Source organism: Lepidochelys olivacea (assembly GCF_965140295.1).
Source record: "Lepidochelys olivacea isolate rLepOli2 genome assembly, chromosome: 2".
In the NCBI taxonomy this organism is placed as follows: domain Eukaryota; kingdom Metazoa; phylum Chordata; order Testudines; family Cheloniidae; genus Lepidochelys; species Lepidochelys olivacea.
In genome coordinates this window covers 182,355,306-182,377,476 of record NC_140412.1, presented here as the reverse complement: position 1 = coordinate 182,377,476, position 22,171 = coordinate 182,355,306, and the positions used below count along the sequence as shown (strand labels likewise).

The window sequence follows — 22,171 nt, the reverse complement described above, 5'->3', positions numbered from 1 at the left end:
GGGGGCAGGGTCAGCTGTCAAGGTTCCTCCCCCACTCTGAACTCTAGGGTACAGATGTGGGGACCTGCATGAAAAACCTCCTAAGCTTATCTTTACCAGCTTAGGTCAAAACTTCCCCAAGGTACAAAATATTCCACCCGTTGTCCTTGGACTGGCCGCTACCACCACCAGACTAATACTGGTTACTGGGGAAGAGCTGTTTGGACGCGTCCTTCCCCCCAAAATACTTCCCAAAACCTTGCACCCCACTTCCTGGACAAGGTTTGGTAAAAAGCCTCACCAATTTGCCTAGGTGACTACAGACCCAGACCCTTGGGTCTTAAGAACAATGAACAATCCTCCCAACACTTGCACCCCCCCTTTCCTGGGAAATGTTGGATAAAAAGCCTCACCAATTTGCATAGGTGACCACAGACCCAAACCCTTGGATCTGAGAACAATGAAAAAGCATTCAGTTTTTTACAAGAAGACTTTTAATAAAAAATAGAAGTAAATAGAAATAAAGAAATCCCCCCTGTAAAATCAGGATGGTAGATATCTTACAGGGTAATTAGATTCAAAAACATAGAGAACCCCTCTAGGCAAAACCTTAAGTTACAAAAAAGATACACAGACAGAAATAGTTATTCTATTCAGCACAATTCTTTTCTCAGCCATTTAAAGAAATCATAATCTAACACATACCTAGCTAGATTACTTACTAAAAGTTCTAAGACTCCATTCCTGGTCTATCCCCGGCAAAGACCCAGCATACAGACAGACACAGACCCTTTGTTTCTCTCCCTCCTCCCAGCTTTTGAAAGTATCTTGTCTCCTCTTTGGTCATTTTGGTCAGGTGCCAGCGAGGTTACCTTTAGCTTCTTAACCCTTTACAGGTGAGAGGAGCTTTCCCCTGGCCAGGAGGGATTTCAAAGGGGTTTACCCTTCCCTTTATATTTATGACATCAGCCTTGGCAAAAAGTGGGAGTGCCATGTCCCCCCCCCTCCACCCCCAGTTCTGGAGCCACTGACTGGACTAGAAGACCTCTCAAGGTCCATTGCAGTCCTATGATTATTGTGTTCTATCTAGTGAATAGTGAATCAGTTCAGACACACAAGATGCAAGCCAAACCCCAAGACACAAGTTTAGAAGAAGCAAAACTTCCCCTTTTTTGTAGCACTGCTCCGTGGAGTGAGATGCACCTGGCCTTGCTCCCTTCTAAACTTCTATCTCCACTCCCATGGCTGAGTACTTCCTGGCGGTGGTCATCAGGGCTTGACTTCCCACTTTGCTCCTCCCTGCTCAGCTGTGGTGTAGAGAGGTATGTCAAAGAGATGTTTCCCCTCTACTCTGTGCTGCTTAAAGAACTTTTTTCCTGCAGACCTTCTCCTGTCCCCATTCCCACCAAGCAATTCAGGAGAGCCACTAACACTAGCAGCAACCTCGTGTATCCCATCCCCACCCTGCAGCCTAGGCAATGAGCAGCCCCTCCCCTCCAGCAGTTCCTCAATCTCACCAGAGGGGGCTACAAGTTCAGCTCTTCGTTCATCTGCAGCTCATCACCTCATTTCCAGCTGCCAGTGCCCTACGTTCTGGGGTTGCAGCTAGTGACTCGGGGAAAGGAAAACCCGTGTTTCATTTTCTTTCTCTTGCCTAGGTTAAAAACCAAATCTCAACTTGTCCTACTGCTTAAGAACTGCCTGAATTTTAACATTATCATTTGGGTTAAAATCCGGACCAGCTGTACTTTTGTAACAATGGGAATTGTGTGAGTAGAGAGGCTGGGGAAGGTTAGATCACTATATTTTGTTGTCACCACATTTTAATCCCTTGTTTCTTCAAGATCCTTCAATACATTCCCACAAGTTATATACCACGAAAAGTTCACTCCAGTATGAATGGGACTGCAGTTAACAGCCTGTGTATTAAGAGAAGCTATCAAAGAACAGCGCAATCCTCCTTTGGAGTACAATCTACTTGTCATGGGCAATGTCATAAGTGGCAAGGTTTTTGTGAATGAACTGTTTGTGTAAATACTATGTCTGCTCTCCATTTTAATCCCATTAAACACCAGGTTCAGTGCTTCTTAAAACTAAGAACTGAGGGGCATGGCCATTAAAGGAAGAAAACATGATCTTTGTGCTCCCCAGTGACTGAAAGACATTTTACTAAAAAGTGGAGGTGGGTGCAGAAATTGTATCCATATCTCAGCATGAGAAAATGGGTTAAAAAAAAAAACAGATTGCATACACAAGCATTTCTCTCTCCCTCACCCTTCCGTCACTTTTGTTGCTCAATCTTTGAGGTATTGAAAGGTTTGAATAACCTTTCTTTCATTTCTATTATTTTTACACATACTACCTCTTGGGGGCATTTTGCCATTATGTATTTAGCTGAACAGCAAGATTCCACTAGTACCATAGGGCAATGTTCTTTTTTTAGACTTAGTGCCCGCCTCTTACATAATTAGTTGATTTTTATGATGTACTTGCATGACCCATACTTGCTTGGGTTAGAAAGCAAAGCATTTCATTTCCCTAGTTTCTTCAAGGAAATTTCTTTTCTGTAGTCAGACAGACTTAATGGTCCACTAGAGCAACATAAGAAAACTGAAGGTTGCTTCCCATTTCAGTGATCAGAAGTACTTGTGGCACCTTAGAGACTAACCAATTTATTTGAACATAAGCTTTCGTGAGCTACAGCTCACTTCATCGGATGCTGTAGCTCACAAAAGCTTATGCTCAAATAAATTGGTTAGTCTCTAAGGTGCCACAAGTACTCCTTTTCTTTTTGAGAATACAGACTAACACGGCTGCTACGCTAAAACATTTCAGTGATACTTGATGATGTACTTCTGATGGCTTTGTGAAATTATTACTCCCACCCCACACACTTAGCTGCTATCAAATTAAAACCAGGACTTCACTGTTCCGTTTTATTTTTAAAAAAGCACTGCTGCATTTTAACATTTTCTGATGAAAAATAGACTTTTTGGATTAAGTGACAAATCAATTGTCAACTCATATTTAAATCCCATTGTATTAATTCCCATCCTGCTTGTTATAGCTAAGTCTGCATCACCTTGTTTAACCAAGTCACTTTCACTGATCCATTTGCGTGGTTTCTTTTCCCCCCATGCAGACAGAACAGCTGGTTACTCTTTGGATTCTCTTTATTGTCACAGTTGCTGGAAACTCCATTGTGCTGCTCTCTATCTGGAAGAGGAAATCCCATATGACCTTTTTTGTGACACAGTTAGCCATCACGGGTATTGTCTGGGAAGGGGGATATGGACTGGGGTGAAGGGTAGGGTTAAGACCAGCAGTTTTCATTACTTTGATATGCAAATGCAAAATGAAGGGTCAATAATTGAGTTTCCATTTATACTAAAGACTTCTCTTGAGGGCAAATTCAGCCCTGGAGAAAGCTGGTACAACTCCATTGAATTCAATGCAATATCTGTTTGAACTAGGCTTGAATTTGGTCCTTGATCTAAAAAGACACTCCACTAGCTGTGATGGACACAGGTGCCCATTTGACAGCTTAATGGAGGCTTATCTGGGAGTATAAATTTGTGCCACTTCCCTGTTCCCAGGTATCATCACAGACCTATTTATATTACACTGGAGTAGAATGAGTCTTCAGTGCTCTTCTGCGAAAACCTTTTAAAAGACTAATATCCCTAAATGCATGCCTGCACTGCTGCAAGAAAACAGCTTCCTATCTGCAAGATCAGGGGTTCTGGTTTGTCACAAAAATGTGTATGTAGAAGTGCTAATGGGAGGAGGGAGGTACTGTTTTCTAGACTGGGAGAAAAGAGGTCCCATCTACAGCTCAATGGAAAAAGACTCCAAGTGACTGCACTCAGCTTTGCATCAGGTCCTAAATGTATAAAGAAAGTTGATAGGAAATTGGTGTTTGGTAAAGTAGTAATCATGCCAGATAAGAATGAAATCAAACCACGACAATGAAAAGTGCACATATGGTCCACACCTGTGTCTAAAGAGCACTCTTTCTTGGCCCTTGGAATGACTGGATTGCAGGTATTTAAAAAAAAATACTCCAGTGAGAATAGAACCAGAACCCATAACAAAGTCTTCCCAATAATCCCTTCTACAAAAATCAGAGCAACGGCAGACAATCTTTCCGTGCCTTTTTTCTGTGCAGACGCCAATCAAAGATCTGCTGATATCAAGGGTAGTGACCCTAGGAAATGTGCAGGTCATAGTGGATGGCTTTGCTGCAATGGGATTCCCTAACTGTGGTGGGGCCATAGACGGAACCCATATCCCTATCTTGGCACCGGAGCACCAAGCCGGCGAGTACATAAAACACAAGAGGTACTTTTCAATAGTGCTGCAAGCACTGGTGGATCACAAGGGACATTTCACCAACATCAACATGGGATGGCCGGGAAAGGTACATGATGCTCGCATCTCCAGGAACTCTGGTCTGTTTCAAAAGCTGCAGGAAGGGACTTTATTCCCAGACCAGAAAATAACCGTGGGGGATGTTGAAATGCCTATAGTTATCCTTGGGGACCCAGCCTACCCCTTAATGTCATGGCTCATGAAGCCGTACACAGGCAGTCTGGACAGTAGTCAGGAGCTGTTCAACTATAGGCTGAGCAAGTGCAGAATGGTGGTAGAATGTGCATTTGGACATCTAAAAGCACGCTGGTGCAGTTTACTGACTTAGTTAGACCTCAGCGAAACCAATATTCCCGCTGTTATTACTGCTTGCTGTGCACATAAGGGGGAGATGTTTATGGTGGGGTGGGAGATTGAGGCAAATTGCCTGCCCGCTGGTTACGCGCAGCCAGACACTAGGGTGGTTAGAAGAGCACAGGAGGGCACAGCGCGCATCAGAGAAGCTTTGGAAACCAGTTTCATGATTGGCCAGGCCACGGTGTGAAAGTTCTGTGTGTTTCTCCCTGATGAAACCCCTCGCCCCTTGGTTCACTCTACTTCCATGTAAGCTAACCACCCTCCCCTCCTCCCTTCAATCACCGCTTGCAGAGGCAATAAAGTCATTGTTGCTTCACAGTCATGCATTCTTTATTAATTCATCACACAAATAGGGGGACAACTGCCAAGGTAGCCTGGGAGGGGTGGTGGAGGAGGGAAGGACAAGGCCACACAGCACTTTAAAAGTTTAAAATGTTAAAACTTATTGAATGCCAGCCTTCTGTTGCTTGGGCAATCCTTTGGGGTGGAGTGGCTGTGTAGCCGGAGGTCCCCCCACCACGTTCTTGGGTGTCTGGGTAAGGAGCCTATGGAACTTGGGGAGGAGGGCGGTTGGTTACACAGGGGCTGTAGCGGCGGTCTGTGCTCCAGCTGCCTTTCCTGCAGCTCAACCATATGCTGGAGCATACTAGTTTGATCCTCCAGCAGCCTCAGCATTGAATCCTGCCTCCTCTCATCATGCTGCCGCCCCTTTCAGCTTCAGCCCTTTCTTCAGTCTGCCACTTACTCTCCTCAGCCCACCACCTCTCCTCCCGGTCATTTTGTGCTTTCCTGCACTCTGACATTGTCTGCCTCCACGCATTCATCTGTGCTCTGTCAGTGTGGGAGGACAGCATGAGCTCAGAGAACATTTCATTGCGAGTGTGGTTTTTTTTGCCTTCTAATCTTCACTAGCCTCTGGGAAGGAAAAGATCCTGTGATCCTTGAAACACATGCAGCTGGTGGAGGAAAAAAAAGGGACAGTGGTATTTAAAAAGACACATTTTATAGAATCAATGGGTACACTCTTTCACGGTAAACCTTGCTGGTAACATTACATACATAACACATGTGCTTTCGTTCCAAGATCACATTTTGCCTCCCCCCACCACGTGGCTAGCCCCTTCCTCCTCCCCATGGCTAACAGCGGGGAACATTTCTGTTCAGCCACAGGCAAACAGCCCAGCAGGAACAGGCACCTCTGAATGTCCCCTTAAGAAAAGCACCCTATTTCAACCAGGTGACCCTGAATGATATCACTCTCCTGAGGATAACACAGAGAGATAAAGAACGGATGTTGTTTGAATGCCAGCAAACATACACTGCAATGCTTTGTTCTACAATGATTCCCGAGTACATGCTACTGGCCTGGAGTGGTAATGTGTCCTACCACGGTGGATGGAATAAGGCTGCCCTCCCCAGAAACCTTTTGCAAAGGCTTTGGGAGTACATCCAGGAGAGCTGCAAATGCCAGGGCAAATTAATCATTAAACGTGCTTGCTTTTAAACTATGTATATTATTTTAAACGGTACACTCACCAGAGGTCCCTTCTCCACCTGACGGGTCCGGGAGACTGTTGTGATAGCACAGATTCCTCTCCCCATACAGTGATCAGAGCCCGTACCTCCTGTTCGGTCCATGCTGGAGCTCTTTTGCGATTCTGGGACTCCATCATGGTCACCTCTGCTGATGAGCTCTGCACTCACCTGCAGCTTGCCACGCTGGCCAAACAGGAAATTGAAATTCAAAAGTTCGCGGGCCTTTTCCTGTCTACCTGGCCAGTGCATCTGAGTTGAGAGTGCTGTCCAGAGCGGTCACAATGGAGCACTCTGGGATAGCTCCCGGAGGCCAATACCGTCTAATTGCGTCTACAGTACCCCAAATTCGACCTGGCAAGGCCGATTTCAGCACTAATCCCTTTGTCCGGGGTGGAGTAAGGAAATCGATTTTCAGAGCCCTATAAGTCGAAAAAAAGGGCTTCGTCGTGTGGATGGGTGCAGGGTTAAATCGATTCAACGCTACTAAATTCGACCTCAGCTCCTAGTGTAGACCAGGGCGTAGACTTGCCGGAGCTAGCTTTAATCTAGCTAGCTGTGGTACCAGTGCAGGTTGTACAAGCCCACCCTGAAGCCCGGGTAATTACTCAGATGTCTAGCCTGCACTGAAGCACATGCTGCTGCAGCTTCATCACTCCAGTACCTGAGCTAGCTTGGGTATGTCTACACATGCTGCAATTACACCCTGTGATTGCAGTGGAGATAACCAGAGTCTCATTGACTTCAATGGTGCTACCTGCATGCTAGCTTGCTTCCTGAAAATCAGAGCCATGACCAAATACAGAAATACAATACAGAATCAGGAACATAGATTTACCACTTCTCCTGAACTGCACCATGCAAGCTTCATTTTGTTGGTGACAAGAGTTATAAAAATATTTAGCTACAAAAGATAGTGAAACTCAATGGCCATGGTGTATCAATGAAATAATTCTGCATTAAATTCCATCTTAATTACTATAAAATAAGAGTTAACATTCAGGTCTCAGGTGTGAGTCTCCCTTTACCAAATGTGATATTATTGGGATCCTTCTTCTAATCAGAGATTTAGTTCAAATCTTTGTCTTGAATTGCTTTGAATTTCAAATTAAGTACTGAATCCTATGAGATGGCTTCATAATTAGTAGGGAAGATATTTTATAGATTCATAGATATTAAGGAAAGGTCCCTCTCTCACACTGCCAACTTCTTCAGTTATGAAGGGCTAGAACATGGTAGAAGAACTCAGCACATAAGCAGTTATGCATTTTCTGTGTCATTTAGTGAAGAGAACATCTTTGGTTCATGTTAAGTTTTAACTTACTGCCGTGGCTCTTCTTAATTTAAACCAAGCACAAACCTCCATCCCAGAACAAATAATCAAGGTATCCATTAACATAAAGTGACTATTGCCTTGCTTCCCAAAAAATCCAACCAGGAGGCTAATGGCTCTGTATAGCAGATTAAATGACAGACTAAAAAAATAAAAATGCAATGGGTTATATCCAGCTTTCTGCTGCAAGAAAGGGAGGGGTAAGGTTTGATAAAACTCCTTCCCCTTCCATGTCCCCCCTGAGCATCAATGTACCAAGAGCAAAAATAATATCAGGGAAGAAAAGTAGGACAGCTTGAAAAAATAGAGCAAATTTGTCCTGGGATTTGGGAGCTCTGGATTCAGTTCCTTGTGAGCTGTGGCAAGTCACTTATGGTACATCAACACAACAAGCAGCAGCCTGCTGCAGCAAGTCTCAGAGCCCGGGTCTACTGGCTAACGCTGGGGTGCTAAAAATAGATGTGTAGACATTCAGACTTGAACTCGGAAGCTTAGGGCGGAGGGTGGGTTCAGAGCCAGAGCTCCAGCCCAAAACCACACAAACAACAAAGCACTGTCACTCTGAAATCAGGAAGGGCATAGCTATGATAATCCTTTGTATATTTATAGTACCTTACACCCAAGGATCTCAACATGCTTTACAAATGTTCATTGATAGCCTTACACCATAGAAAAAGTATGTTTAGGTTGCTTCCATTCCCAAGAGACCAGTCACTTACCCCAAATCGTACACCAAAGACAACACCTGTAGCCATTCCTGTTATAAACTAGCTAGACGTGTATTAACTAAGAATTATTTACAGGTTAAAGCAAGCCAGAGCCCCCCCAGGCCCCTTATGCCCCACCCCACCCCCCACCCCCAGCGCCCTGCACACCACCACCCCTGCCCACAGCCCCACCACAACTGCCCAACACCCCCCCCCACAGGACCCCCACTCCCTAGTGCCCCAACACACACAGCTCCTCTCCACCCCTTCGCAGCCCAGCACGCCCCCATATTCCCCACAGACCCACTCCCCCAAGCCCTGCCTCCCGGCCACACTCACCGGCACTGCTGGGAGGCGACTGTGTCTGCGGGCTGAGCCAGCAGCTCAGCCAGGGCTGGGAATCGCTCCGGCCACTTGGCAGTGGCGCAATCCGCCAGGCCAGGACCTGCCCCGGCCGGGCTCCCTCAAGACACACTTGCCTGGAGGGGCCCAGCCAAGCCCTCTGCACTGTCTCCCCCTCCCCCCCACCAACACACCCTGGCTGAGACTGGTCAGGCTTCTGCACCAGTCCCAGGTGGCTCAGCTCCGGGGAGCCAGGCGGGGCCCCTTAGGTGGTGGGAAGCAGAGACTGGGGTCCCGCCAGGGGGCAGAGAGGAGCCCTCAGCCAGCTGGCGGGCAGGCCGAGAGGAGCAAGTGTTGGGTGGGGGGAGCCTGCGGGATCTCAGGGTACAGAGCAAGCGGAGCAGGCCGGGGCCCCTTCTGAGCATGGGCCCGGCTCCAGGGAGCCATTGTAAACCCAACACAGGGTGAAGATGCTGTGTGCAGAGCCGGCCACTCCCCCTGCAGCCCTCCCTGCATGCAAGCTCTCAGTCAACAGGGACCCTGCCCCCCACCCCCCAGTCCCATTGCTGGCTGGTACTGGCTGCGAGCTGCATTGTTTGGCTAGTGCAGGCAGGTGCCAGGCGGCAGCTGGTTACATGTCACCTCTGCTGCCCTCCCATCGACCCTTTATTTGCTCCCCCCTTGCTGTCCTCTCCCTGCTTAGCTCCTTTCCCCGCCCCGCTCCACAACCCTGTTGCTCCTCCATGTGCCCTCCCAGAGGGGCGTATCCCACTCCCAGCACTGTGCAGAGAACCAGCCCCTGGCCGGCAGGCTCCTTCCTTCCCCCACTGCCTCTGGCGGGGCCAGCACCCCAGGAAAGCCCAAGACCCTCCAGCCTGGGGCGCTGCACAGTGCTGGCATGGGGAAGCTTCTCTGCAGCTCAGCGAAGCTCTGGAGTGGTGGGAGATTTCCAGCCTGTTCACGCCTTGGAACCTACAAGCTGCACAGCAGCCCCATGGGCAAGGGCTTGGCACCCTCTTCACCCCAGGAACTGGGGGGCTGTGCCCTCCCCTGCTGAGCCACCTCTCTGGCCTGGTTGGCTGAAGCCCCTGCAGTCAGGGGTCCTGGTGCACAATGCGGCCTTAACCCCTTCCTGCCCGCACTGTAGCTGGGGGACAGGAGGCGACTGGGTTATGTTGGTGGTCAGCAGCAGCCTGGAAGGGCTAGCTGCCTTTCAACACGGTGGGAGCAGGAAGGGTCAAGCTGCTTCCAGCCACAGGGGAGCGGAGGGTGGGGGAAAGAAGATGAGCTCTGCAAAGAGACAGGCCAGGTCATCACTCCCCCCTTGGGGCTGGAAGCAGCTCTGGTCGGGTCAGTCGGTCACCCCCCTCGCCGTGTCAGACAGGTGTACGAGAATGTGTGTGTCACCTCTCCCCCGTGAACCCTAAAGCCTTAAAGATAAGAAGGAAAATAAAAAGAATCCAATGATGCAGTATTTCTTTTTAACTGGGGCTCAGTCAAATTGATGTTAATTTGAACATTTGTACTGCATACTTCTGATGGATCTCTGTTGAACTTGCTTGAATACGAGTAATTTTCCCAGGTGTCCCATACTCAGCATAGGGAAATATTGTCACCGTATATACCAGGGTGGGCAAATCTTTTGGCCTGATGGCCACATCTGGGTATGGAAATTGTATGGCACGCCATGAATGCTCACAAAATTGGGAGTTGGGGTGCGGGAGGGTGAGAGCGCTCTGGCTGGGGGGGTGGGCTCTGGGGTGGGGCCAGAAATAATTCAAAGTGCGGGAGAGGACTCCAGACTGAGGCAGGAGGTTGGGGTGTGTGTGGGGGGGGTGAGGGCTCCGGTTGAGGGTGTAGGATCTGCAGTGGGGTTGGGGATGAGGGGTTAGGGGTGCAGGAGGGTGCTCTGGGCTGGGACCAAGCGGTTCAGAGGGTGGGAGGGGGATCAGGGTTCACAAGTTCAGAGCAAACAATTTCAAAGTTAGAAAGCAAAACTTACATATTTTATTATAGCAGGGAACACTGATGTTACAAATGAGATTAACACAAGCAGCAATTTACAAGCATTCCTTAGAGTCTAAACCCTAAATACATTCTTACAAGACTAATACCTGTTTTGAGCAAAACTAACAGACAGATGAACTGGTCTGATCGCCAGCTAGGAGTTTGTCAGTTTTTAGCCAATGCCCGTAGCCTGGGCAGCAGCTGGTGTTTAGCCTGCCAGCATCTCTCTCCTGAACATCTGATTGGGAAAGAATGAATGCATGAATAACTCCTTGTCCCCCAAACAATTATGTTGGTTTGCATCCCAAGCTGTTGCTACTGAAAGCCACTAAAACTTTCTGAAATACACTAACTATGACTCTTGGCATTGAAGAGGTATTAGCAGCAACTCTCATTGCGCCTTCTCAATCAGAATCTCATTTGACTTGCCAAGTGCACACCATGAGCCTCAACATTAGCCTTTGAGGCTCATAGTGTGCAAAAGTAAGTCATCCAGTATTAATTAAGGACCAACTGCACGGGGTATATATTATAATTTCCCTGAAGGATCCTCTCAAGTGCTGCCAAAAACACACTTCTGTCAAACACAGCAGTCATTACCAGGAAAAAGAGTAATCGGGAGACCTGTAGGTCTTGAGATGAATGTCTTAAGTGAACAAGTCCCCTTTCCAGGGGTTCACGCAAAGATTAGGAATCCAGTCATTACCAAAACAATAAATACATACATACATTCAGTAAAAGCTCAAATCAGAAACTCCAGTTCTGCCAACAGTGCTGTGATTTGCCATCTGTGGCTCCCAATCACAAGTGATGAGCCAACAGTTCTGTGCAGTTGACCCTGTGACACTTGACTGCACCTTTTGTTGCACCTGTGCTTTGTAGTACACAGAAATACGCCTGCACAGAGGCCCACACTAAAGAACTGACAACAGATGGGAGATGTATGCATCTGGCACTGAAGAGGTCACAAGGAATCTAGGGGCTGGAGTCTCATCAATCCACAGCAGACAGCAAGCCACGTGCTAGGTGGCTGCACACAGCTTTAAGTATACGTGTCCAAGTGACAGAAAAGCTGGGTCCATCAGGAAGCGGCACTTACAACAATGTGTGAGTTACAGTAGGAGCCTCCGTGCAGAGTGAGGGTGGGACCTGGGGGGTGGAGCACCCCCGGGGAAATCTGGAAGTCAGTGCTTGTGATGGGAAAGCTGCTAGAAATGACCAAGAAAGCAGTTTGTACTAATTACATTTCCTAAACAGGTTGGCAGTGTAAGTTACATCATTAAAAGGAAATACAGAAGTACTCCCCATGGCAAGGCAAGATGGATTCTTGTTCTATTTTCTAGACCCAGGAGAACATTGGTCAGGAACAGCTTGAACCACATATCAATACTTCTGAATTTAGAGCAGGAGGGCAGCAAACTGTACTCCAACTGAAAGGAAGTTATATGCTTCAGATGTTAATGGAGAGATGCTTGTTATTTTGGGAAATAAGGGCATTGCAAAAGACCCTGTATGAATGTATGAGTGCAGGTCTTCTGAGAATATAAGGAAGTGAAACATTAACAGTTACAATGGTGTTTCTTCTTTGTCTAAGACACTTTACATAGATGTTTCTGCAGATCCAGGTTGTAGATGGTGCTGCTTCTGAAAGCCCTGTGATGTTAAAATACTTGACTAGACACAGACTTGCTGGATCACTGGTCAGCCAAAGGACAATATTTTAAAACGTGGATGCTGGAACTAGGCACCAAAATAAAGGTTGTGGGTTTCTTTCAGTGTGGGGAGCACCTACAGCTTGTTTTCATTTTAGTGGAAAATGTTCTACCAAACTGGATGTTTGGCATTTTTAAAAGGTATCTAAATAAACACACAGGGGGCAATAAAAGGAAAACCTTTTAAAATGCAGGAGCTCAGATGATTCTCCACTGCCTTGCACCTTTCATAATCATTTATGTATGTGCAAAGTGAATGCAGAGTGCATTTGATGGCACTGTACACCTCCTTTGTACAATACAAGGAGCAAAGCAGTGGAAAATCAGGACAAATATAGTTCCCTGCTTTCTCTATGTTCATGTAAACAGAATGAGCTCTTACTAGCCTAGACCCATTTTCAACAGGTTTTTTGCCTCCGTTTTCTTTAAATACATATTTAAGTTCCGTGTTTCTGGTTTTTAAACAACGAGTTTCAGAGACTTGTGGAGAATATAATTTGCTACCTCTGGCATGTCTAAGACTTTTCCCTCTAAATTAGTCCGCTATTGAAGCTGGCTGAACAGCTCCTGCTCTGGTTGTTTGAGGCTGATTTATTCTGTAGTAAAAGCAGAGTGATTTTTGAGTAACGTCCAGGCTATTTTTAAATACTCAACCTGTCCTACACTAGGCTCTAATCAATACTGGTAGATCTCACCTTTGTAGCGAAGTGCAGGAGAGAGATGATGTTTGGCTGCTTACCGCTACACAAACCCACTCAATTTTCAAGCTTTTATTCTCTGTGCCTTATTTTAGAACAAATCTGCTAACGGGAGGCAGGGGATTATGTTTGTATGCGAGAAACAGATAAGCGTGGATCAGCTAGTGATGGCTGGATTCATGAGTGACCTCCTTGAAATCAGAGGGTGTTCACTCAGGAAGTCTCTGTCTCTTTTGGATCTGAGCCCAAACTCTGTGCCAAATCCTGAGGAGGTCCTTACTCAGTCGTGAGTTAGAAGCACTTTTACTTAAAATATGTCACTTTCTGGAAGGGAGAACAGAGCTTGTGGAAAATTTGTCTCAAAGCACTTTAGATAACCAAGCTTCGATTGTGCTGATCATGTGTAACATTTAAAAGTAAGGGTAAATATTATAGCTGATGTTGGCGGCCTCCAAAAATTTTTTAAATGCTTCTATTTACTTTTATAGTGCTCTTTTGAAACGATTGAGCTTCAAGGAGTATAGATTTTAAAAATAGCCTCCTGCTGGGCACAATGTAATGGGATTTTCTACTTCCGCATACAATCAGTCATCTGGGGATTTAGAACAACACTTGTCAAAATATGTGAGTGCCTAGGCAGTATGAGATATGATTTTCCTATAGAACTTCCTTCCTGCAATCCTCCAGCATTCTGAGTAAGTGAGATCCTTGGCTGCTGTAAGTCAGTGTAGCTCCATTGACTAGCTGGCCCAGTCTCTCAAAATTAACTTCAGTATCTGCATCTTGCAGTGCTGGTTAAAGTCGTAACAACATCCTTTCTCTGCCACCTGCAGGGCGAAGGCTTCTTTTGTTTCTGACATGCCATGGTGTTGACCTCAACCTTGCTTTGCCCAGGCAAGTGAGCACTTCTGCACAAGTCCATACCATCGAAGAAACTTCTTTGTCTAGGTGGTATTTCTCAAAGCTTATATTTCTGACTTGTTGCCAGTGACCTGGGTCTTTGACATAGCACTTGACTTCTTCATCAACTGACTTCTGTCACAAAAGTGACAAAGAAATCAAAAATTTCAGTCATAAAATTAGCTGACAAGCTCCTTCCATTTTCAGCATCAGCCTGGAAATTAGAATTCCCCCCTACTCATCTTTTCTTTAGGCTGATGTATATGTCCAAAGAAACATCACAGAAGGGCCAGGACCTATGCTAACAAAAATCTGTTTGGATTTGTTGAACAGAAAGGCAGGCAAAAATTCTCAGCATGGTGGCATGGAGCCTCTCTTTCCTCTGTTTTCGATTCTGACTCTGATTATATTTGGGAAACGGCAGCTATCCAATGCAGAAGTGCAGTGCTGGGCCGTCTGGCCTGATGACTCCTACTGGATACCCTACATGACTGTGGTTGCTTTCCTGGTATATTTCATTCCTTTGATTATCATCAGGTAAGAATCCGGTAGGGATACTATACCTGGTTAATCATAGGTAAATCAGATACAAAGTTGTTCCTTTCCATTTCACTTGCAGTAATCACTGGGTACAAGGCCTGTGTTATCCAGCAGGTCAGATGGGGTGTGTGTGTGTGAGACAGATTAAGGCCAGAGGAAACTTCTATGATTATCTGAACAGGATATTTCAGCCATTTATGGCCTGGATGCAGTTCAATGAAGATGATACTTTATTTGTATCATCTGGGACATTGGATAGTGACTAAGAGGTGCCCTATTTGTTAGAGAAATAGAAATAGAAAAGCAATTTTGTAGGGCAATATTTCTGTAATTAACTATACTGCTATATTAGCTATTTGATCTGGTTGGAAAGGCAGGGCAGCAAGCTAACTGGCCTGAATAGCGACCCATTAACATTGTGTATTGAAGCAATCTGAACAATCAACTGGAGTGCCCCAAACGTAACTTGAAGTGATTAAATCTAATAGCTCAGAATCTCTTTAAGCAAGGCAATGGATTAAGGGTACATCTACACTGCAGTAAGAGATGCGCAATATGGCTATTATTAGCTCATGCTTCGGGGCTATAAAATTGTAGTATAGACATTTGGGCTCAGGCTGGAGCCCAGGATCTGAGACCCCACTGTGACACTGCACTATATATTCTTCACAGTGATATTATTATTATGATATGATTATGGCATAATTATGATGCCATTTCTACATGTCAGGTCATGTGAGTTGTCACTGGAAAAATTATGATTTGCTGAATATGATTATCCTATTTGTATGCATGTATCATTTTTGTATCTAAAGTTAGGAATACTGACTATGTATCTGTATTTCAACCATGCTTACTCTGGGTGACACCCACAACTAGCCTTTCTGGTACAAAAATGAAGAAGCCAGACAGTGCTGGTGGCCCATCAGGAAATACAGTGGACCCTGGAAGAACTTAACCTTCCTGAGAATACTCCAGAGAGCCTGTAAGTAATGGCTGCTATGACTCTGCAAGGTATGCAAGGACATGTAACTAGGCCACATAACTCTGGCCTCTATATTGGGATGTCAGTTTTTTCCCCACAAACTGAGTTTCGGACAAAGGGTTACGGCCATATGCTAAAGCTATATAAGGCAGGGAGTGACATCATCTGTTGTTCTTCACTCCCCACACAAAGAGATTCCTGGAAACACCCGAGGAACAAAGTGAGCATGTATGAGCATGAGTCCTGAGAACCATAGGTAAAAGGCCAAATTCTCAGATAGCATAAATTCAGTGAAGACAGTAAATTTCACAGTTTTGGCCCAGCTCCTGTGAATGCTCTGTCACCTGTGCATCAAGTCTTACACTTCATTTCTCTAGTGGAGCTACTCCGCAAGGTCATCATTGCCCAGAGAGAGGGACTCTCTCAAGTGGCAATAGCCAATACAATGCAGGGCTTTAACAGTGACCTTGAACAGAACTCTTATTGAATAAGGAGTCAGTGTACAGAGTAGTGAATTATAGTTATGTGCTCCTGATAACCTGGTTGATGAACAGATGAGCTTCTGTGTTCTGGACTAGTTGTAGCTTCCTCAGGGCACTGAATTTCCATCTTTGGCATAAGGAATTGTAACAGTTGCAAATACATGAATCACTGTGCTCACATCCATGTCCAAGAGGATCTGCAGAAAGCCACAGACAGAAGGGGGTAGAGCTGGGGTTGGTGGGAAAATGTCACTTCTGACAAAACAAACGTTTTCACACAGCAAATTTCAAAACAAAATTTTGTCTCAAATCAACATTTTGAAACTAAATGAAGGTGGGTTTTTTTGGAAATATCAGTTCAAAACAAAAACAACCCCCCCCAAACATTTTGATTCAACTAATTTCAAAAATTCCAGATAGAAAAACCAATATTTTTATTCAAAATTTCTCACAGGAAAAAATGCCTTTTTCCAACCAGCCCTAGAAGTGGGTGTTCTTTGCCAGCATGGCTATTTGGGTAGCTAATCACACTGAAGAATCTAAAAAATCCCCCCGTATTGCAGGTTGATCTATCAATCTGAGGGCAGATGGCTTCAATGATAGGGGTTATAAGGAAGGAGGTGGATCCATTTTATTTGGAGCCTTTTATTTTGTTTTGTTAAACGGCATCTCTCTTCAGAGTAGAACCACACTTTAAAATAAGACAAGATACATTAAAACAACTTTGCCAGAGCAATAGCTCCAGAGAAAGAGTGGCTGATGGTAGCTCTGTAATTAAAACCTTGTAATAAGCATTAAAGGACTAATAAAATTACTCAGACCTCACTAAGTACTTATTAAAACGTCACAAAATAGATAAAAGTAAACCCCTAAGCAATGGGCCATAACTACATATGTATATTCCAACCATAACATATAATACAAAACACATCACACTATTACCCTGCAATAAAAAGACTAAGAAATTTGCACACAAAGAAAGAAAACTTAAAACTGGAAAGCCAACAGGGCTCTACCCTCTGAAAACATGTTCCTAAAGGAAAAATATCTTCACCGGAAAGAACCCACAGAACAGCTCTGTTAGATTACATCCTTCTGGTCAGAATGCTGCTGGCAGTTTAAGACCTCCCATGCTCCTTATTAAGTCGGAAGTAAGTTACATCTAGGCACTTTGTTCCCCTCTCACTCACTCTCCTCCTGGCAGCCAGATGTGAGGAAAGGAGAGAATGCATCTTCAAGCACATTGTGAGTCTTGATCTAATCCTTTTCCAGAGCAAAACAAGTGTTACCCACCTGAATGTAGATGCCATTACCTGATGGAATTTCACTTACAACAGGGATAGAAGTCTGCTGGAAAATAAGTACTCAGTTCAGCAAGACACTTTAGTGTGTGCCTACCTATGCATGAATAGTTCCATTGACTGATTCTGGTCTGGTAGCACTTACACCACCTATGTATTCACTTTGCACTGCTGCTATAAATGACTGCACAAGGTAGAAGGCAACAAAATCAGGTCCATCTACTTTGATTGCAGATGAAAACTGCTACCAAACAATGCAGAAAAACTAGTGGCTTTAAAAAATATTTTCCAGTACTAAGAGTTTAAGTGCTAAATACCATTTTAAAGAAGACTTCGACCTTCGAAAAAGTCATTTATGTTTTTATTTACTATTGGTTAAATTCTAATTTGATTGTGTCATTGATGACAAAAATGCAATCTTATCCTGAGTTTTGAACTATTATACTTCATCATTCAAGAGAGTATACTGGATTTAAATGGTAGCTTGAAGAACCAGGAACTATAATTCCCATGAGGCACTGCAGCAGCTCAGGTGGATGCAACGATTAATGTTGATCCAAAAGAAAACAGTGTAATTTGAGAATGCAGAGAAATTTCATTTCAATTCAAAATATCAAAACAAAATGTTCTGACATTTTCATTCCACGGAAAGTTTCAATATTTCCACTTTTTATCCCAAGTCAGGACAAAAACAAATATCAACATGTCAGAATTTACTGTGGGGTGGAATTTAAAGTTTTTCTTGGTGGGGGAGGGGTGTCAGTCAGCTTTATTCAAAAGTCACTCTCCTTATTATTGTCTATTTATCTCACTCTTCTCTATTCTCTTTTTTTGCCTTCCTCTGCCTCCCAAACAGGAAGTGATGTAATATTACAAGAGTAGTATCGATAAACTCCAATAAAGAGCTATTTATTGCATACCTCATAAAAGGCTTAATGAAATTTAACTGGCAGCTCTAGTAGCCTTGTCTTAGTTCCGTTATTCTGTATCTGTGGCAGTGAATCTAGATACATCAATGTTGATCTGATCAGCTAATTGCAGGCATGTCAGAGCTCTCCCACAGATGCACCTCATTTCTGGCCCACAGTACCCCTGCAATTTTCCTCAACAGAGGCTGCCAATTATGCCAGATGATGTGGGGATTTTTCTAAAGTAGATAATAATCCACTAGAGATTCTGTTTAGACAATGAAATCCATTATCGCTTGTGAGCTAAGATTGGTGTGTAGGTCTCCAGAGATAAAAATCTAGTGCATTAATTTCCTTGTGCCTACCCTCTCCCTCTTTCCCAGTAGAAAGAGTTGTCGCTTGTTGGGATGGAGCTATAATGGAAATGGTACATATCCTACTTACTGATTTTATAATCTCTCTCACACACAGGTTTGTGAATGTCTTCCTTAATCACTTAATTTGGGCTATGGAAACAAAAACAAAACACACCCGTTCCCACTGGCTACCAGCCGGCAAAAAAGACAAAGACATAGCAGACATTTGGGGAATGTTTTTCATTTTCTCCCTCCATTTTACATTATTAGTTGCACTGTCTTACTGCCATCCTTCTTTACTGAATAAGATGGCCATAACCTATTTTGACTCTCTGTCCAGTGTGTGCTACACATCCCCCTCTACTAGCTGGCGCACAGAGGACATGAGTTCATGACTGATAGCAGCTAGAGGAGTTGCTACCGTAGTTTAACTGGCAGTGGCTTGCGGTTTTAGTGTAGCTTGGACACAGCTTTTTTGTCCAACCTTTTTTGTTTTGTGTTTTTCTGAAAAATCCTGATTTGGGTTGACCAAAACAATTCACAAATGCCAGTCGATTTTGGCTAATTGTTTTGGTTGGGATAAAAAAAAAATTAAAAATCAGAAATGTTTCAACTTTTCATATTAAAAGGGGATTCGTTCTGGAATTTCCCTCAGCTTTCTTTAAGAAGCATTTAATCACATTTTAAAACCCCGGAAATCAAAGTGCAATGTTTCATTTCAGATCAATGGAAACGTGTTGGTCCATGTGAAACAAAATTTTCATTTATCTGAAAAATGTAACACATTTTTGTTTTGTGGTGCCCAAAACAATTTTTTTTTAATTAATTTTTCAGCCCTGCACCCAAACTAAATATTCAGTTGTTCAGACAGCCTAGTTTTTAGCACTGGAAGTTTCAGGTTCTGTCTCTCATGATGACCCATATAGTAGCTGTTGCATTGGCGTAATTCATACTAAGAATGGGAGCACTATAATTGTGATATGTCTTTTCCCTCACTTAATACTTGCTTTCCTCAGAAACAGCCACACCTGATACCAACAGTATTCTCTCTCCTGTGGTAAGATATCACACCATGTAATGTTACGATTTTTATAATTCAAGGTCTTAGCATATATAATCATGTCTTCTGCTAGTGGGTGGTCTGAATCATGGAACAACTGACTACTGTCTCACAGCTAAAGGAGTTCTCCTGTAGCTCAAGTGGTAGAGTCTTATTATTTTTGTGAAGGTACCTGGTTCAATCCCTGCAGATGATCTTGGTATCTATATGACTAGGCAGCCATAGTTTGTTACACATATCCATTGCAAGACTGTTGATAGTAGGCAAACAGGCTCTATATGATGCAAGTGCCGAGACTAGGTTCCTCAAACTGTTCCTGAGACCTAAAAAATGTAGCATGCTGGGCACATGGAAACAAAACACAGTTTCATTTGTTGTGTATGAGCATTTTACTGAGAAAACCCGACAATGGTCTGGGAGTTTGGGCTGTACAAGAAATGCAGCACCAAGTTGGATTACAGAACTAAAAGGAAAGCTTCCCTCTGAAATGTTTTTGTCCAGTCAGCTAAATTAGTCCTTCAGCATAAGAAAGTCCTGCTTCCGCTAAGGGAATTTTTTTCCTTTTCAGCACTTTGCTGGAAAGAATCCAAAAAAGAATATGAGGGTTTCCGTGTGGAGAACTTCTGGATGTTACAGGAAAAGTGGAGGGACATAAGGAGAAGAAACTTTTATCTAATTAGTCCCATTTGTAAAATACTAGGTCATGGAATATCTGGTGAATTAGGAAAAATATTATGAAGAATTCATCTTAGTCACAAAAGCAGGTGGGCCAAGCATCTGTCTAGTGAAAAATATTTGCATGCCAATAGGTTTTCTACTAAAATAATATTAACTACAAGCCCCCCGTGGTCAATTATTTATACCTGATCTCATAGATGTATTCACAAGGGTCTGAATTGTTGGGTCATTCTTACAAGCTTTCCAATACTTTCTGCTTCCAGAGGGCTGATGTACTCAGTATTGCCAACTCCCAGAGCTCAAAAATGAATCAGGCCCCCAAAACATGAGATTATTTCAAAATAATAAATCTGGGGTTCTTTTGATTTGCTTTCTGGGTTTAGGATGCACTCTGCCTTTAGGGTGTACTCACTTCATGTTTTCAACCTTTTTGCTGCAATCCTTGAGGCCTGGAAATTTGCTTTTTCTAAAAAAAAAAAAAAAAAAAAAAGCTGAGATTCTCACGAAATCATTCTCTTGATTTCAGCAGCTGGGGATAAAACACCAACATCCCATTGTTTGTGCAAAGCCAATGTAGGTAGCAGAATACCTGCCTGATGTGCTCTCAGCTGCTGGCGTAGCAGAGGAGGAGGGCTGTTGTATTTTGGATTAATTTAAGTTTTACTTTCCATAGTGCTCAGACCTAAGTAGCAGGCATTGCAATAATCCATCTTGGAGGTCGCAAACATGGAGCTCAATTGTAGGGGGATGGAATTTATGACCTTCTTTTTGAGAACTGGTATGGTATAGTACTGCAGGCGAGAGTAGCTACATTTGATACCAACCGTGGGCAGTGAGTATCAAAGGCCAGGGCAGGCTATGGCCTGACCCAGGCTATGGCCCTGTCCATGTTCTGCCCCGAGGCCCTGCCCTCCCTCCCCCTCTACCCTCAAGCCGATGGGGACTCACTCAGCTGCAGCTGGTGGCCTGGAGCTTGGACCCACTGGCAGCCTGGAGTGGTGCTCAGGCTGGCCCAGTGGCCAGCAGTGCAGGGCATTGCTGGAACCAGCCTCGTGGTGCACTAGGGCCAGCCTGGCACTGCGGGGGCTGATGGGTGCAGCTGGAGCAGACAGGCCAGGGATCCTCTGGCCATGGTGGGGGCTGTCTTGGGGCTTCTCCGGCTGCAGGGGAATGGGGCCTCGGGTGGAAGGAGTGGGGCAGGTAGGCTAGCCTCCCCCAGAATGGGGGTTCACCCACCACCCATGATACCACCAATATATTCTCTTTCTTCAGATATGCATTTTAATTAGGAGAGGAAGAGGACAGATCATGAGCACAGTGTTCTCATAATATTGATCATGCCACACGGCGTACTCACTACAATCATGAGTTATCACAAGTGGATTGGACCTGGGCCCTTCTACACTAAAAACATGAGTTCTAGCATTTGAGCTAAAGGAGTAATTTCTTTAGCTAGTAGCAGTGATAGACTCCTATTCCCTGTCAACCACACTGACATGGTGACAGAAGCTAATGGTGTATACAGCTTGATCATTCTAAATTATTACTATTATAAGCAGGCCTGGTAGCACTGCCTAATAGTAAGGTTGCCTGACATTTTCCATTATAACATCCTGTTTTCAATTGCTTGTACCTTTGTTAAACCTTAATGGTTCAGAATGAGGCAGGGGACTGCAGGAAGAGAAAGGACAGTCTCATGCTGCCCTGGAGAACTGGATTCAATCCCTATCTCTGACACAGTTACTATGTGACAATAGGCAAGTCACTTAAACCAAACTTTTCTGAGGTGTCCATAAATGGCGCGTTCCTCATGTTGATACCCTGGGGTCTGATTTAGCAGAAGTGCTGAACTCTCACAGCAGCAACTGAAGTTAGTGGAGCTGTGCTTTGAGCACAGAAAGTGCTATATAACACTAAGTACT

The 22,171-nt window shown here is 44.4% G+C and overlaps 1 protein-coding gene across 1 annotated transcript; it reads left to right on the top strand.

Moving 5' to 3' along the window:
* Window positions 1–3,115: 3,115 nt before the first annotated feature.
* NPSR1 (neuropeptide S receptor 1) lies at window positions 3,116–14,697 on the top strand (the record flags this gene model as incomplete). The annotated part of the gene is given in 3 exon segments (XM_084621106.1): window positions 3,116–3,248; window positions 14,273–14,319; window positions 14,322–14,697. Coding segments are annotated over 3 exon segments (339 nt in total). The 3' UTR covers window positions 14,481–14,697.
* Window positions 14,698–22,171: the final 7,474 nt, after the last annotated feature.